This window comes from Camelus bactrianus, chromosome 24 (genome assembly GCF_048773025.1).
Source record: "Camelus bactrianus isolate YW-2024 breed Bactrian camel chromosome 24, ASM4877302v1, whole genome shotgun sequence".
Lineage (NCBI taxonomy): Eukaryota > Metazoa > Chordata > Mammalia > Artiodactyla > Camelidae > Camelus > Camelus bactrianus.
Genome location: NC_133562.1, coordinates 7,646,971 through 7,665,242, shown reverse-complemented (window position 1 = coordinate 7,665,242; position 18,272 = coordinate 7,646,971). Strand labels below are relative to the sequence as shown.

Below are 18,272 nucleotides of genomic sequence, written 5' to 3'. Positions count from 1 at the left end.
AAAAAGGAAAATGAGGCTGCCACTTTACATAAGTTTACAAGTGGCTTATTTGTTGGCCAAGCAGGGAAAGCTCTTCACTGATGGTGAGTGTTTGCAGCAGCAAAACAAATGTGTACACAGAGAAAAACTTTCTTAAGACTATTAGCTTTTTGGCAAGAACAGTTGCTCAAAGAATTGAGGCCATTGGGAGCAACAGCAATAGTCAGTTAAAAAACAAGACAACTTATAGTGGTTTTATTAGTATATACATCTATCAAAATTCATCAAATTGTACATTTGAAATATGTGTAGTTTACTGTATAGGAACCATACCACAATAAATGTGGTTAAGAAAAAAGACAATTTTGAGTGATTTTCCTTGACTCTTGTTTATTGGAAGAGTCAGTGCCAAGTTTGAAGTGACTAAAGAATTAGCCTCCAGGTATATCTGCATGGAACAAGAACAGGACAAGAATATTTCTAAAGAAATTGAGGAAACACTAAGTATAGCTTGAAGTGGCATCTGCTAAGATGTATTGCAAGTAATGGTAGTTAAAATTGTGTATGGTGTAGAAAATGGCTTAGTGAAACAAACTAACAAAGCTTGTGAAAACACAGGGTATTTAAAGTCTGTAGTTATTCATTATATTATACATCAGCAAGTACTTTGTGGAGAGTATTTGCATCTGTCATGTGTTACTGAACCGCAGTATCAGTGGTAAATATCCTTCACTCTCATGAACTTATCCATTTTGATTAAATCAAAGCTGAATATCCCAGTTTATCTTCACATATAGCAACTTGATGATTTAGCAGTGGTCATGTTTCATGGTGATTTTTTTTTTAATGGACTAAAATATGTCCCACTCCCCTCCTCCCTCCGCCAGTCCATCGGGAAGAGAGACTTCACTGGAGACCAAATGTGCCCCTGGTCTTGAACTTCGAGTCTCTAAAACTGTGAGAAAATGAATGTCTGTTGGTTAAGCCACCCAGTCTGGTGTTTTTGCGTGGCAGGATGAGCTAAGACAAGGAACAAGATGAAAGTTCTTTTGAATGAGAAGAACGATTTTCAACTATCTTTGAATTATTATTGAACACTGATTTACTCTGGAAGTTAGTTTTTATTCCAGACTTAATAATGTTTCTTAATGGATTCAACCTAAAATTACAAGGCAGGACATTACTTTTATGTAAAACTTAAATGTAATAAAGTCATTTTGACAGTTAATGTTGTTTGAATCACAAGAGTAATATTGAGCTGCCTTGTAACTTCCTGTGCTGTCACAAATTAGAGCAACAAGCAGGATCTCCATCCCCACACAGGTTAGCAGCAGATAGATTGTCTGAGCTCAAATTACAGACTATACAGCCTATCTATGGCTCTAAATTTGGTATAACCAGAGCCAGGGATCCTTTCTCAGCCGCATAGGCTGTTGTGTAACACATTGCCCTGGTTCAGCACTCTCTTATCTCTCATCTGCAGTGTTACAGTGCTCTAATAATTCTGCCCTCCTCCTGTCTTGCCGTTATTGCATTCATCTTTCATATATTCCCCAGAGTAGTCTAACTGAAATGTAAATTTGATTATGTTGTTTCTATGCCATATTTCTTTTCATGTCTTCCAGCCCACAGTAGTGGTTTTCAGATTGTTGTTCTCAGTTCCCAGCAGATGGATGGGCCTCTTCAGGGGCTGTGTTATGGACACATAAAAAGTGGATGAGGCTCCACCCATCTTGGACACCCCCCCACCACTACCTTTTTGAAGCAGACCACTTCCTTTTATCTATTTTCGTATTGTACTTGTTTTAAACTTTAATGTGAAAAATACTTTTGATGATTAAATAATTTTTACAACCACTGGTCTACAGGTAAAGTTCAAGCTTCTTAAACTAGTTTGGGGCTCGTCAGCCTCTCCTTCAAGCCCTTCCCACAAATGTGATCCTCCAGCAGCACAGAATAGCTCCTCTGTGCTTTTGCTTATATTTGCCCATCTGCCTGTTCTGTTGCCTTTTCTTCTCCCCAACTGGCTAACTGCTGGTCTTCATTTTAAACTCGTTTCAGGTCTCTTCACCTCCTGAGAGTCTTTTCTAGTCACCTCCTTCCCAGACAGGCTTGGGTTAGGTGTCATCCTTAATATTCTACAAACTCTCTGCTTATCTCTCTTAATGCATTTTGTTTGTTGGTTTCTGTTTCATTTGCTAGAGTTTGAAATTCAAAAGAGCAGAAACTATGTTTTAAAGTTACATTTATATATCTACAGTGATTGCTGGAGAGCCTAGTAGTTGAGCCTATGTAGTACTATGTTTGTGCAGTAAATGAGTTGGTTATTGTTTGTGTCTTGCTGGTGCATCTTGCAATGGATATGTAACCTAAAATGTACTTATCTGTGTGTGAAGGTTTACTCTCTGTTGCGTGTGTTTATGGGTCATAATATATACAGACACTTGAGTTCTAAGTGCATTGTAAAAGAAAGACATGAATATTATATGCAGCTTTTGTTAGGAACTAGAACTTAAGTTTAGTAGTTGCTTGGTATTTCGTACAGCTCCAAAATGTGAAGCTTTTCCATGTAATCTCATGCCAATGTTGACCCATGTGGATTAAAATAGCCCTATTTTAATCTGTGACCAAATTAGGAATTAGGATATCTATCCAGTGGGGATTTTGTAAATTATTGTAGTTTGTAGTGTGACAGGTTTATATAAATGATTGCAGTGATTCCCACTGCGTGTTCTAAGTTGAACTCTGTGTTCAGAGAAATGTAGTAAGTACATGATTCTTTAGCATGTTTGCCTTTTTTTTTTTAACACTTTTTATTGATTTATAATCATTTTACAATGTTGTGTCAAATTCCAGTGTAGAGCACGATTTTTCAGTTATACATGAACATATAACATGTTTGCCTTTGATACCTTAAATTAGTTATATCTCTTTAAAAGGATCATCAAAACTGACTCGATAAAAAGAAAACTTTATTTTATTAATCTAAAGTTTGTATCAGTTTTCCCTCAATTCAAGTTTGATGTGTACTTAAAATGCCAGGAACGAATTAACTAATTATCCTCAGTGTATGTTTGTAGCATGATACTTGTTATTTAAAACATTGTGTTAAGTCAGCTTTAATAAAAATGTTTTAATAGCTAAGCGAAGTCATTCCAGAATTTATTTAAAATAATTCTTTATACATTAAACATTTCTGTATTTTACAACTTTATATTTTACTATCTATCAAGTAATTTAATGAACATTTTTGTTTTGCATTGTTTCTCAAGAGCTTGAATGTAAAATAAACAGTTTTACTTATAATGCTTCAGTGATTTAAAATTATACACTTTTCTTTTCATACAGATAAAGACACAATAAATAAAATTAGAGATTTACGAATGAAAGCTGAAGATTATGAAGTAGTGAAAGTGATTGGTAGAGGTGCATTTGGAGAAGTTCAATTGGTAGGTTATTCTAATGAGATTTAAAAAACAAGTTTTTAAAATTAAAAAATCCACTTGTGCATTTAACATGTATTATTTGGGAAAGTTGTTTTTATAAAATTCTTGCTTTAAAATGCTCTCGACATTCTTACCTAAGGATATGAAACCCTATAGTCAAATTTAGCAGTAGTATGAAATATTTTCACCAAGCATCCATGGGTAGAGAAGAAGTTTCAAGTGTCAGAAGAGAAGTCTTTTCTCCTGATACTACACTGTCTGAAATGCTGTGGCATAGTAAGTTTTAGAAACAGCAAGTATACATAACAGGGTGGGGGAGGGGAAGTGTGCCATAACGTAGGGAATACAGATTTTTTTTCTAACATTATACACTTCTGGTAATTAAAGCCTTGACATTATCTAGTTAGGATAATTCAGAAGAGAAGAAATGAAAGTAGCTATAACAATAATGTTAAATTATTTAGCAAAGTGTTAAAATCACTTAGTAAATTGTTCTGGGATACACTGAGCTTTAAATGTTAATGAAAGGTTCATTATTTTTCATTTTCAATTTTAAAGGTAAGGCATAAATCCACCAGGAAGGTATATGCTATGAAGCTTCTCAGCAAATTCGAAATGATTAAGAGATCCGATTCTGCTTTTTTCTGGGAAGAAAGGGACATCATGGCTTTTGCTAACAGTCCTTGGGTTGTTCAGGTATGCTTTGGTGTTGTTTCATTGTTGCCGTGCTAGCTGGTAACTAAACGTATCTGAGAAGCTTAGTTGGTTTTGTAGAACAATAACAATTTACTGGCAATTCCAAAAGTGTTTAATATATCATCATTTTTTAAATCATAAAATTTAATTTTATTGAATCATCTCTGGGAGGAAAATAAGGCCAAGGCAAAATAATTTTGTTTCTGTAGAATTTAAATATTAGAAAACGTAGATAACCCTGTTTTGATTTGGGGGAAGTCATATATTATTATACTCTTAAGTAAATATTTTTATTTAATATTGAAATTTAAGGTTTTTTCTCAATTTTGAGATCATCTTATTTATTTAACCATGTATTCATCTATTTATCTCTCATTTTGTGGAATGGAAGAAACGGGAGAAATGAAGGGGAAAAAAGTTAAGCTAGACCTCCAAATAATATTCTACTGACTTTAGATTTTTCATTGGAAAGAAAAATACCTTAGAAAGTCAGTAATTGTAGGTTCTCGTCTTGACTGCCACAGGCCTACCTGAAACTGTGGCTGGGTTATTTACATCTCTGGGCCTCAGTTGTCTTGCTCGAAAGTGTGAAAGTTGGCTTAAATTGATGATTTTCAACTGAGGAGATACCTCAGATGAAGTCATGGGGGCAGGCAGTTACTTGGGTGGGTTATAGTTCCAGGTTTTCTATTTCTGCTTCACCTAGAGCAGCTGCATGTTTTATATGTCTTACATATTGGGGTTCTTACTAAGATTTCATGTGTGGAAAATAAGGTCTTCTTATTTTTAAAAAAGGAAAACTACTGAGCCAGACCATTTCTAAATTCCTAGCATGGCTTTTATGGTTTCTTTATTTACAGCATATAATAAAGATTATCTCAAATAAGCATAACTGTAATTGGGATATAAAGAATATGAAAAGTGTTTAAGATTTGCATAATAAGACTTTTTATACTTGAACTGTCTGCTCTGTTTTTATCAGCTGTATAGAATAGGGTTTCTCAGGCTCAGTATTATTGGCATTTTGAGCCAGATGATCCTTTGTTGATGCGAGCTATCCTGAGCATTATAAGGTTTTTAGCAGCATCCCTGGCTTCTGTCTAGGTAATACCAATAGCAGCCCTCCCCACCCCCCGCACCAGTTATAACAACCAAAAATGTGTTCAGACTTTGTTGAATGTCTCTCTGACATCACTGAATATCTCTCTGGGTGGTCTGACGGGGAGAGTAGGCAGTGGGGACAGTGGGACACTAACAGTCATCATCTCTGCTTGAGAACCACTGATACGGGGAATGTTGAGTATAACAGGCATATGACATAAATGTTACTTTTAAGGTTAGATTTATAACTTACGTACTTGGAGCTTTATTTTTCTTGATACATTGTCTGTAAATGGGATACTGCCACCAAATTGACAATGTTCCTTTAATTATTGTGCCCAAGTGATAAATTGTACACTTTAATCTCAGACAACCATGAGATGCCACTTAGTTTCTTATCCTTTCCCAGAATATATTTTTTAATTAAATTAACTAAATCTGTTACTAAAATCATTAAACACTACTGGAAAAGAAAAGAAATACAGGAAGGAGAATTTTAAAATATAATTGCCTGGATAAATTAGGTATAATTTTTCTCTAGGGCTTATTTATTTTAGTTTGATTATAATCTTCTCATGTTTACTTAAAATGTTCTTGTGTAAATTTGCTCTTCTTTTAACTTCATCCCTGGTATTTATGCCTGATATTCTTGCCAATTTCACATCCATGGACCGTACTCTTCCTGATTTAACTCTTAACTCTTGTTCCCGTCCTGCTGCTTTGTTAGCAGTTACTGTTGACTGTGTTGACTGCTGTTGTTGATCAAGCATGTGTTGTACTAAGTGCTTTCTATATTTGCTAATTCTTTTAAACAACTCTTAAATACAGTTATTTGCTACACTCTCAATTTATAGACTTATTTGTGGTTTTATTAATTAAACATTTGTTACGCACTTGCCAGCTGCTAGGCTTCCAGACACAGACTGAGCAGCAAGTATAAAAGTCAAACAAAGTATAGTCTGTTACATTCTTCTAGAAAGGATTATAGTCACAGAGAATCTGGGATGTTAAGTAAGTTTCCCAGTCACACAGCTGATAAGGGACAGTTGAGACTATAGCCTAATTTATAAGACTACTTGAAAATTGTAATGTTGATATAAATTTAGCAGTAAACCCCACTATGCTCAAGTTAAATTAGAACTACAGTATGTCTTGGCTTAGAAGAGTCATACATATATTCATATATTGAAACTATTTTAATTTTAAAAATTCTCAATATGAGAAATTCAGTTAGTATAGAAAGATATGGAGAAAAAAGTGCCTATCTAACTCCGCAGAAGTAACCATAATTAATACTTCCTTAGCAGTGCAAAGGTCTTTGTGCTATTTATGTTTGTTTCCTTTTTTTTAAAAGTACTCACAACTACTGCAATTTGATTATTTTAATTAAATCTTACATTAGTATTTGTGACAATTCTTAAATGAAATAGTTTTGCTTAATCTTAATTAATTTGTTTCTTTTTTTTCCCCCCATTTGTGTAGCTGTTTTATGCATTCCAAGATGATCGTTATCTCTACATGGTGATGGAATACATGCCTGGTGGAGATCTTGTAAACTTAATGAGCAACTATGATGTGCCTGAAAAATGGGCCCGATTCTATACTGCAGAAGTAGTTCTTGCATTGGATGCAATCCATTCCATGGGTTTTATTCATAGGTAAAGATTAAAATCTTTAAATTTTCTCATTTGTTGAAGAGAGAAGCTAAAAACTAATACTTAAGTTTTATTTGATTGGCATTTCCCAGTTTAAATCCACCTATTCTCCTGTATGATATGTGTGGTATTTCAGAATTTAAAACTTTGAAATTTGCAGTTTTAACATTTCAGTTTAGTATTGATATAAATGTATTCTTTAATATCCCTGAATCTGGTTATATGGCTTTTATACGGTGTCCTGAAAAGTAAAAATTATGAGCTGGTTTTTTAAGGTCTGAGCCAAGGTACTAAACATTTAAAATTTTTTATATACAAATTAATTTGCTTTAAGTTAGTGAATAGATCATATTTATTTGCTAATAGTTGCATTTGTTCTGCAGGCACCACTTGAATCCTACGTGCAGTTGCTGTGCTCAGTGCCAGGGATACAAAAATGAAAATGACTTAGACCTTCTTCTGGGGTTATTAATGCACTTACCTATCCTGTGTGTTTCAATACTTTTTATGTTTGAATGTTATATTTTTTTATGGTTATTCTCTCTCAAATGAGTTGATTTTCCTCTTGGAAGAATCAAACTTTACTTACAAGGAAAGGGAATGTAATACGTCTTCTTCTGCAGCATTAACATACAAGGGCGTTTCCCTGATGAAATTCAGTTTATAGACGTGGATAGAGAACACATATAGATCAGAGGTAGCCTTATCTAAATTGAGTGATCTAAAATAACTGCCTCATGTAGTTTTTATCAGTTTTTGATCTGTTTCAGAGATACTCTACTTTTTTCCCCCCGTTAGAGATGTGAAGCCTGATAACATGCTGCTGGATAAATCTGGACATTTGAAGTTAGCAGATTTTGGTACTTGTATGAAGATGAATAAGGTTAAGTAATTAGATTTTAATTTAGTTTTTGCTAATTCAATATAGATACTTTTTACAAAATGTTTTAAGAATTTACTAACCATATCTGGACTTGTACCGAATTGATGCACCCTGTCTTATTTGTTGAACTAGATGCCGTGGTTTCAGTGTTGTGTTAGTAACTTGTAAATGATTTGTTTTTTTCCTCTCTATTTAGGGTAAGTGTGGATTGCCAGATTTACTAAATTGTTTAAAACAGCTCTGTACTATCCACTACTGGTAACTAGAAATGAAACTAGCTTAAATGTCACTAAATACTAATGCCAGTGTTAAAATTAGACTTTCAAAAAACCTGGATTTCAGTAATACATTTTTTTTTTTTTAGTGTTTTACTTAGCCTCCTATTAAACATGTGATTGAGCTTACTGCTTATTTTGGGGGTCCATCATAAAAGATACCTATGCTCACTATTTGTATAATAACTTACTTACATAAGCTGAAGTAGCAAGTATGCTGCTTTATTTTCAGCTGAAACAGTTTATGTTCTTTGAAACTTACTGTGGAAGAGTAGCCAGGAAGTTGTATTTATTATTTCCAAAGGAAATTTATTGGTTAGAAAACACTATGTGAAAACTTCTGTGTGAATGTTTATAATTCTATTGCATTAATGCCAGGGAAAATAAGTAACAGGTATTGTTTTGGAGAGAGGGTTAAAATGCATATTAGGTAGATATTCAGTGGGCTTAACACTATTCTGCCGTTTTCCCATACGCATACTTCCCCATTTTATATTTGTACAGTCAGTTCTTGTTATGTTTTCTTCTCAATTTCAAGCATAGTTAAATTGACTGACTATTTTAGTAAAAACCAGTTAAATCAGCATTTATGTATTAATGTTATCAAGTCATTCATCCTATCAGCCTCTCAGTGTATTTGCATTGGCTTATATACATGTTCTCTGCAATTAAGATGAGATCATCAGGTACAGCTAGGGGAGTAATAAATGGTGGCAGTGTGTCTTTCTGGTGAATATTATTAAACATAAAAATAATGTATCTTGACACACATTATAGATGTATTGTGTATCCAATGTGTGTATATGATTAAGCTATTTGTTATTCTGTCAAGTTTGCATTAGATTTTGATATGATATTTTATAGCGCAAAGTTTTAGAGAGTTCTAAAGATTGTATTAAGAGGAAACTCATGTTAAATAATTGAGATTTTATATTTATATCCTAATTTAAAATTTGACCTCTTTTTAGGAAGGTATGGTACGATGTGATACAGCAGTTGGAACACCTGATTATATTTCTCCTGAAGTATTAAAATCTCAAGGTGGTGATGGTTATTATGGACGAGAATGTGACTGGTGGTCAGTTGGGGTATTTTTATATGAAATGCTTGTAGGTGAGTAAAGAAAGATTTTATATACCTCTAACATAGTTGTTTATCTCCAAATTTAGACTTGAATTCTTCTAATAAAATATTACATTAAGCAGTTGTGATTTTGTTTGTAGGAAACACACTGGTCCAAACCTTCTCTATGTGTATTTTGACATACTATTTAGAGGCTTAGAGAAACTTTTGATGTGTTACTTCTTTTTATATATTAGGTGTATGTTTTTAGTTTCTGCATATTTAATTATTTTTAAACAGGTAACGTGACACTTTTCCTTTGAAACTGATTTCCTTAAATGTATCTTTTTTCTTTCCTTTTTTTAAAAATTTAACTATAGTTGATTTATAATGCTGTGTTAGTTTCAGGTACACAGCTTCAGATTCTTTTCCATTATAGATTATTATAAGATATTGGATATAATTCTGTGTGCTATACAGTAAATCTTTGTTGTTTATCTTTAAATGTATCTTAACTTGCTTTTGTTTTCCCTATCAATTTATTAGGTGATACACCATTTTATGCAGATTCTCTAGTTGGAACTTACAGTAAGATTATGAACCATAAAAATTCACTTACTTTCCCTGATGATAATGACATATCAAAAGAAGCAAAAAATCTTATTTGTGCCTTCCTTACTGACAGGTAAATAATCTTAATATTGAACATTTATTCTAAGGAAATTCTCATTTTGCTGCTCAATTTTTGTAAGATCTGCATCTGAGCTCCTATATTTGAACTATTAGAATAAAATCTGAAAGTCATTTATGACAGAGAAACCTGATACAGTTTTTTTTATGATTTTTCTGGGGCTCAACTCACTTGCCTTACCTAAGAAATTGGGGTAATAGTATGTTCTTTTCTGATGACTAGACCAGGTGATTTTTTTTTTTTAATTGTTAAATTTTAGCTTAATTAAGTGTAAAAATGATGGCTGTATTTTATAGAGTCTGAGATTTTTTTTTTAATATGTTAACATCTCTAAAACTAGAGTGCATCTTATAGTCAATGGCATGTGTTAATTTAATTGGGGACATTTTTTCCTAGTGATAGAAAAATGATGATGCATCTTCCAGTTGGTGCCATTTAAGATAACACTGTGTTGTATAAATTTGCTAAATAAGAGAGTAGAACTTAAGTGTTCTTGCTGCCCCCTCCCCCCAAAAAGAAAAGTAAATATGTGCAGTGATTGATGTGTTAATTAATTTGATGGGGGAATCCTTTCACAGTATGTGTGTGTGTGTATATATATGTACATATATATGTATATATCAGATTGTCACGTTGTACACTTTAAATATCTTAAAATTTTATTTGCTGATTATACCTCAATAAAGTTGATAGTATATGCTTGTTGAAATTAAGTAGATAGTACAGAGCCGATAAAAAAAAGTATGTCATATTTCCTACCTCCTCCTTTCACTGGTGTGGTCTTCCAGTTTCAACAAACTTTTTTTTATAAATGTAAATGCACATAAGTGTTTTAGAAACAAAAATGGCGTGTTATGTTTACCCTTGTGTTTTACTTTTTAAATTTAAATGTGGGCCATATGATTTACTACAATTACATTTAGTGTTTAAGGTTGTGTATTATTAATTTAAATAGTAGAGAGGCTTAGTATGTTTAAATATGTTTTAATTTCAAATTCACTTTAATTAAAATTATCTTCCTTCAGGATGTCCGTTAGAGCCTGAAATATATAGTTGTTGAAATTTTTACATTGTAATATAAGCACCATCTAAATATAGTGTAGTATAAAAACTATGCTGTATGTTAGGTGCTGGGGATATAGAAATGAACAACACACACAGCCACTGTTCTCCACTACCTTATAGTCCTTTGGGGGAAATAGACAAGCAAGCGAAGCATTTATTGAACAGAGAGATAAGTACTCCAAGTTAAGTACTATGTGCCATAGAACCACGGAGAGGTTCCCTAATGCAGTCTGAGAGTCAGTGAAAGATTCTTCATAGTGTCACATTATGTCTAAAACAATTTGCCTTTTAACTTAGGAAAAAATTTAGAATTCAGGGTATTTTTGTTGTTTGTAAATACTCTACTAAAATAAAAGGTGCTAAATTTCTCTTTCCAACTCAGCTAAAGACCCATTTTAAAATTCTTTGTTTCTGTGCCTTACTGAGGAAGTCAGGAGTCAGTAGCTTATCCTTTTAAAACTCTCAATTTTGTAGTAATGTCAAGAATTAGCTGCCAGTGGTTTGATTGGTCAGAAATATTTGAGAGAGTACAAAATGGAAATTTTAAATTTAAAACATCTTTTGTAGTTTTTGTTAGTTTGTGGTATGAAGTAAAGTTGTTGGTTGCAAAAATATACAACTTTACCACTATTAAAAAACCTATCAAGAAAATTTACTATGCTAATGAAGCAAAGTGGGTGATTTCATCTCGATTTTTGTTGTCAATAAAAAAGTCATGGAGTATCAACAAATCTGTTCTTGTATATTTTTTCCTCAGAAAAAATTCTTTAATATTCTCAGTGTTCAACTTATTTTTATGTAAGCTAAAAATTATGCTGACAATCAGTATAATTTTGAGATGACATGGAATTGTATTTACCATCCTGCACAGATTTAGCATTATGTCCACAAATAAATATGAAGTTATAGTGATGATATCTTAAATGATTAATGACTTTTCTCCTTTCCTCTATTCAGAGAGGTGAGATTAGGGCGAAATGGTGTAGAAGAAATCAAACGACATCTCTTCTTCAAAAATGATCAGTGGGCTTGGGAAACACTCCGAGACAGTAAGTTGTTTCCTCTTGCACATTACAGTGAATATTTGAAAGTAGTTGCAGTAAATAGTCTGTTGGAACTGCCTTGCTAATATATGTGTATATCTGGTGAAAATCCAAAGTGTACAGATGCTGTATAGGTGTTGTCCTAACCTAGTTAAAGAGAAAATATTTGGTAATATTGGGAAAATTGTACTGCTTCTTCTCTGATGTCCCATTCAGGATACCAAGATGAAATATTATATACAGGTAATGGAGTTGGGCTTGGCAGTCATAATGTGATATTTGATCTTTGCTGAATTGCACTTTGCTTAGACTTTAGTATCTTATTATGGAATAAGTCAATAGGGAATTAATTTGAAATATATTTCTTATGGGGAAAAAAGGTTACTCTTGTTTTTACTAAAATTTAAAATATAAGGAGTTTCTATCAGAATTTAATTTGTATGAGGATATAAGAAGTTATGGTATACTTGATTCCATCAGGCTCACAATTTGTAATCCAGAAATAAAAATAATTAGTGTGCAAGAAGTTAATTTTCAGTCAGTTTAGAACATTTCCCTATTTTTAAAAAAAAAGTTAAAATTATAAGATGATTCACAGAAAACTTTGCTTAACGTAGCTGAATCAAAATCATAATGGTATCAAAAGTTCCCATCGTTTTTGTGGATTTGGTAGGCCAAGAATTCACCTTTCCCTTACTGAAGTCTCAGGAACTGTTTCCCTTTTCACTTAACAGAAAAAGGATAGTGTATACCAGCCCCTAACTTCCTGCTGTAGCAACAGCAGTGAACAGTAATAATAAAATGAATTCAGCTATGTGGTTGTAGAAACAGATAAAAATTAGATATTTGTCTTAAGGACTGCCTATCTAGTTGAGTCTGTGAGAGAAGATTCCTTCAGGGGAGAAAAGTCTTGCTAATTTTGAAGAAATCATGTAAGTTTGCCAATTTTAGTGAAGTGTCCTTGTTATCACATATTTTAAAAGAAACTTATATTGCCTTTAGGTACAGTACATACATTGTGCTAAGCTATAAAATTGACTAAAAAGAGAAAAGGGGAAGTAAACTCTGGAAATTAAGAAATTACACTGCTGCAGAGGATGACACTGACCTGCTATCCGAAGAAGCTGCAGGAGCAGCTTGACTTTGGGAGAATTTATTAACAGTTATACATTAGGAAATAAGGAACTTCCCCCTCCTTATAAGTAAATGTGACATGATTGTTGTCTTCATGCTGCGAGAGAAACTGTTGTGAGGCAGAGATGGGTAGACAGTGGAGCTACAAAACAAAAATACAGCAAAGCTGGCTTTTACATTTACCTATGTAGTTATCTTTACTGTTGTTCTTTATTTTTTCATAAGGCTTCGAGTTAGTGTCTAGTAGCCTTTCGGTTCAACCTGAAAGACTCTCTTTAAAAGCATTTCTTGCAACAAACTCTCAGCTTTTCCTTACCTGGGGATCTCTTAATTTCTCCCCCATTTTTGAAGAATAATTTTGCCAGATACAGAATTCATAGTTGAGAGTTGTTTCTCTCAGCACTTTAAATGTCATTCCACTGCCTTCTGGCCTTTAAGATTTCTTCTTAGAAACTGACTGTTAATCTTATTGAGGATCCTTTGTATGTAATGAGCTGCTTCTTTGTTGTTGCTTTCAGTATTCTTGCTTTTGGCTTTGGCTTTTGAAAGTTTATTGTGTCTTGCTGTGGATCTGAGTTCTTGGAGTTCGTTAAGTTTCTTGGATGTGTAGGTTCATATATTCCTTTAGATTTGGATAGTCTTCAGTCATTATTTCTTTAAATATTCTTTCTGCCCCTTTCTCTCCTTTCCTGGGACTCCTGTAATGTGTGTGTTGGTCTCCTTTATGGTGTCCCAGAAGTCCCTTAGGCTCCATTCACTTTTTCTTTCTGTTCCTCATACTTAATAATTTCATTTGTCTTGTCTTTAAGTTCCCTGGCTGTTCTTATCTTATTTATTAGTTCTGGCATGATTATATGGTATTAATGTAAAGCCTAAAACATCTTAAGCAGAAATAATTACTTTTATAATTCTCCAGGATTTCCCCTGCTCATATCTCAGTATTTAAGCAGATAGAATTTATCTGATTGTAAAACTACTGTGAAATGGTATGTCATCTATAAAAAGACTAGGTCCATCTGAAACAGCAAGAGAAAATACACCAAACTTGTTCTTCTCTTTCAAAATCTATCTTACATGATCATTTTAAAGCAGGCTTTCTCAGCCTTAATACTAGACCAGATAAATCTGGTGTGGGTTGTCCTGAACATTGTAGGATGTTTAGCAGTATCCCTGATCTCGATCTACTAGATGCCAGTAGCTCGCCTCTGCCAGTTGTGACGACCAAAAATGTACCTAGATGTTACCAGATGTCCCCCAGGGGCCGAAATTGCCCCTGTTTGAGAACCACCGTTTGAAAGTAAAATTTATGCCAAGACCGTGTATATGACAAGGGGAGACAACCTTTCCCCCCTCATTTTACAAATTCGGCAGTTAACATCAGGAAGCTAGGGTTGTCTAGTCAGGCAGTTCTCTTGGCCATTAAGGAAAGAAAATGGTGGGAAAGCTGTTTTCTCATTCGCTGTTAGTACAACAGCTTCTTTTGGTTAAATGTGTTTTTCTTTCCCGTATTTATCTGAGAGTTCACTGTATCTGAGATGTACAATATTAGTTATTTCCTGACTGGAATACCCAGGTGATTCAATAAAAAATGATTTTTTTATGTAAGAAATTAAGATCATAAAACTAGGTCAGTTTTTTTTGTTTGTTTGCTCGTCTTCATCTTTTTCGCTGTAAGGGGACATGAAGTGATTGTATCTAAAATAATTATTGAGTATTTTGATGGTAATATTTCAGTGATTTTTTTTTTTTGGAGGGGAGAGGTAATTAGGTTTATTTATTTATTTATTTAATGGACGTACCAAGGATTGAACCCAGGACCTCATGCATTCTAAGCATGCACTCTACCAATTGAGCTAGACCCTCCCCCATCTGATGTTTTATTATACTCCTGTATCTTTAAACTCAAAAACACTTTTCCTAAAATTTATTTTTAGATGTACTTTCTGTAGCACATTTAACTCCAAAAGAAGATATTAATAGTACTCATTTCATATGGTGTTTTCTTTTGTGTCATGAAGATTTGGATTGCCACATACAGTTTTATGTTATTAAGTATATATATGGGCCTTGCTCCCCATCAGATTTATAACTATTGAAGATTCAGTGTTCAGGTTTTTCCTAACAGCCACTTCATAAATACTTACCTGAGTTGTCCCTTAATCCCTTAACTTGAGGAAAATAACTGTTCCAAAAATATAATTCAGAATAACTTTGTTCCTTGTGACTTAATATTATAGAGCTATTGTGGGCGGGGGTGGGCAGTGGAGGAATACCACTCATCTAGATTCAGATGGGTAAAAATATTTCAGTAACGAATTATTAATAATACCCAGGACTGCTAAGAAGTAACTTTGATTTCTGGTTTGCTGTTGAGTAGATTAATAAGCAAAATACTGTATTTGGAACTAATCAACTTTGAGTACAATTTCTTACGCTGTATAGTTTCTTTAAAGTCTTTTCTGTAGTCCTAACTGCCTTTGAATATTTTATACTATAGTGTATTCTAAAACAAACCTTAATAGTACTTGACTTGTAATATTCAAATTAAATTTGAGGTATAGATGATAATTAATAGGTGACTCTGAAGACAGTTGGTTCATAGAATTACATAATGATCAGTACTAATTGATTAATAATGCTAATAAAGAGTAAATTGGTTAAGTAAGATTCAGCCCATTTGGAATTTGTGGTTCACATGTTGTTTGTATGTAGGAGACCATTAGTGGTTGATATTGGAATAATTGCTTCATTTTATATTACATTTGAAGTGAATTACTGATTTTGTTTCTGTTTTTAGCTGTAGCACCAGTTGTACCTGATTTAAGTAGTGACATTGACACAAGTAACTTTGATGACTTGGAAGAAGATAAAGGAGATGAAGAAACATTTCCTATACCTAAAGCTTTTGTTGGCAATCAGCTACCTTTTGTAGGATTTACGTATTATAGCAATCGTAGGTAAGTATGCTAAACATAGATTTTTAGGGGTAGGTACTAATTTTGTTGTAGTCATATCATTTTCTTAGGGAGATCTAAAAATCACTTTAAGAACATTTAAAGTAGATTTAATGGTATATAGAGATTTATTAACATGCCATTTTAAACAATGCATGGTATTCCCAGTATTTCATATTTAATTTCTTTCAGAATCATCCATGCTTAGGATATTGTTTTTCAGAAATTCTCTGCTGAACTATATATTTTCAAGTTATAACAATTAATAGATTAAAAGATTCTATTAATACTGATAATTTGGTTAATCATGTTGTCCAAAAAGTTCTAGTTTTATAATGCATTTTGAACATTTAATTTTCTGTCATCATCACTATATTGATGTTACCAAAGGCCTGTATTTTTTAATTCTTCAACAATTAAATGATTCCTCCCCAAAACTGCTGAATGAATTGACCATATTTTACAAAAATCCTGTAAGATCTTATGACCTTGGGCAAATAGCTTTCATCTTTTATGCCTCCATATCCTCAAAAATAGAAATGATGATAATAATAATAATACATGTGTCAGGGTTGTCATAAGGGTTAAGTAAATCAGAACACAGTAGAACACTGAGAACAATGTTTTGCATGGAGTAAACACTCAATGTTAGCTATTATTATTATTAGTATGAACAAATATTAGCTTTACTTTTTCCAATAGATTTAAGTTAAACATTTAACATTATTTCAGTATGCTGAGCATTCATTAATTCAACAGACATGTTTGACAACTTACCCTTTGTCAGGTATATACTAAGCACTAAGGTGCAGGAAGAAGGATAAATAATATATAGTACCTTCTCTTGATACACTGGTACCCTAGTGAGGAAATTGGATAAATCGTACAATGTAGGTTGGCACTACACGATAGAAATCTAAACAAAATGCTATAGCGATACATAAATGAACTGTATGGCAGCATTTACTGGGTGTGTTAAATCTACTTGATAAATTTATTTTAAAATACATACTTCTAATCAAATTATACTCCATTAGAATGGTATTAGATATTTGAATTGCTTGGAGTAATGATTAAATTTGAGGTTATTATAGTGAAGCATCTTGTTATTTTAGTCAAGATTTTTTTATAAGAGGTAATTCAGGTCAAGTTTAGAAAATAGAAAGGTTAGTCCTGCTTTGATGACATTTCTCCATAATCCATCTGTAGGAAAGCACTTGTGTTGTTTTGATGTTAGGCTACGTTTGTTGCATCACCAACCAAGTGGGTAGTACTTGAGTTTTGACCCCTGGAAAAGTCTAATATTTTAATCCCTTTTTCTCCCCCGTACTCCACGAGTGTAATATTAGAGTTATTTTTTAATTGAAACACACAAGAGAACCTTCTAAGTGGTGTTCGCTGCAGCATCTTTTCTTTTTTTTCTTTTCTTCTCTTCTCTTTTTTTTTTTCTTTAATATATTTTTATCAGTTATTCTCTGGATTGGTTTCTGAAACAATCTCCAGTGTTTTGGTATTTTTTTGTAGCAGAGTTCAGCAGTTAATTACTTTTTCTGTACAAAGACAGTTACCTTTTCTACACAAAGGTAATCTTGAATTAATAAACATTATATATACTGTTTGCACTACGTTGTCATACCTAGATTATATTCTGTGATTTTTCCTTGTATTCATATGTTTCATATCCCAAACTAGTTTCTGAGTTTCTTAAAAGTAGAAATTGTACTCTACCAACATTAGATAGGCTGCATTCAAAGACCTTATATTACTAACTTTGCAGAAGGCTAAACATCAACTTTACTTACATAGCATATTAAAGTTAGAAGACAAATTAGGGATCAAATAGTCTGATCTATCTAATTCGGATTTTGCTGGTGTTGCTATATGCTTTTATTTACATTACATAATGTAGAATTTCACACTAAATTTCTGAGACACTTCATAGTCAGTGGAATTAAATTGTACTATGTCTAGAAGTGTCATTTGTTACATGGGACCTTTTCTCCACATACCTGTTGTATAGCCCTTATTATTGTCTCGTGATTATTTGATTCTGTAGTTAATCTGAGTAATTTTCCAAGAAAGATATAGCAAGGGACATGTTTTCCTGCTGTTTCTTTGAGAGCACTGTTATTTATGTTTAATGGTACTTCAGGGGCACTTGATTATCTTCTATTTTTAACTATGAATTAATGTCTAGTGAGTTAACAACTACCTCATAACAGCCGTGAAGTATACTATAGCTATTTGATCTCTTTCTGAGAGAGCTCTACTGGTTAACCAAGGTGGTA

At 32.9% G+C, this 18,272-nt stretch overlaps 1 protein-coding gene across 2 annotated transcripts in view; it reads left to right on the top strand.

Annotated features, from left to right (window-relative positions):
- ROCK1 (Rho associated coiled-coil containing protein kinase 1) overlaps positions 1-18,272 on the top strand; it is a 106,698-nt gene that overhangs the window by 36,474 nt on the left and 51,952 nt on the right. For both annotated transcript variants that reach the window (XM_045518883.2, XM_010958061.3), the window contains exons 3-10: positions 3,328-3,428; positions 3,984-4,121; positions 6,705-6,880; positions 7,676-7,760; positions 9,004-9,148; positions 9,644-9,782; positions 11,811-11,902; positions 15,828-15,987. In XM_045518883.2, the coding sequence (XP_045374839.1) occupies positions 3,328-3,428; positions 3,984-4,121; positions 6,705-6,880; positions 7,676-7,760; positions 9,004-9,148; positions 9,644-9,782; positions 11,811-11,902; positions 15,828-15,987 (1,036 nt within the window). The remainder of the gene's footprint in view (positions 1-3,327; positions 3,429-3,983; positions 4,122-6,704; positions 6,881-7,675; positions 7,761-9,003; positions 9,149-9,643; positions 9,783-11,810; positions 11,903-15,827; positions 15,988-18,272) is intronic.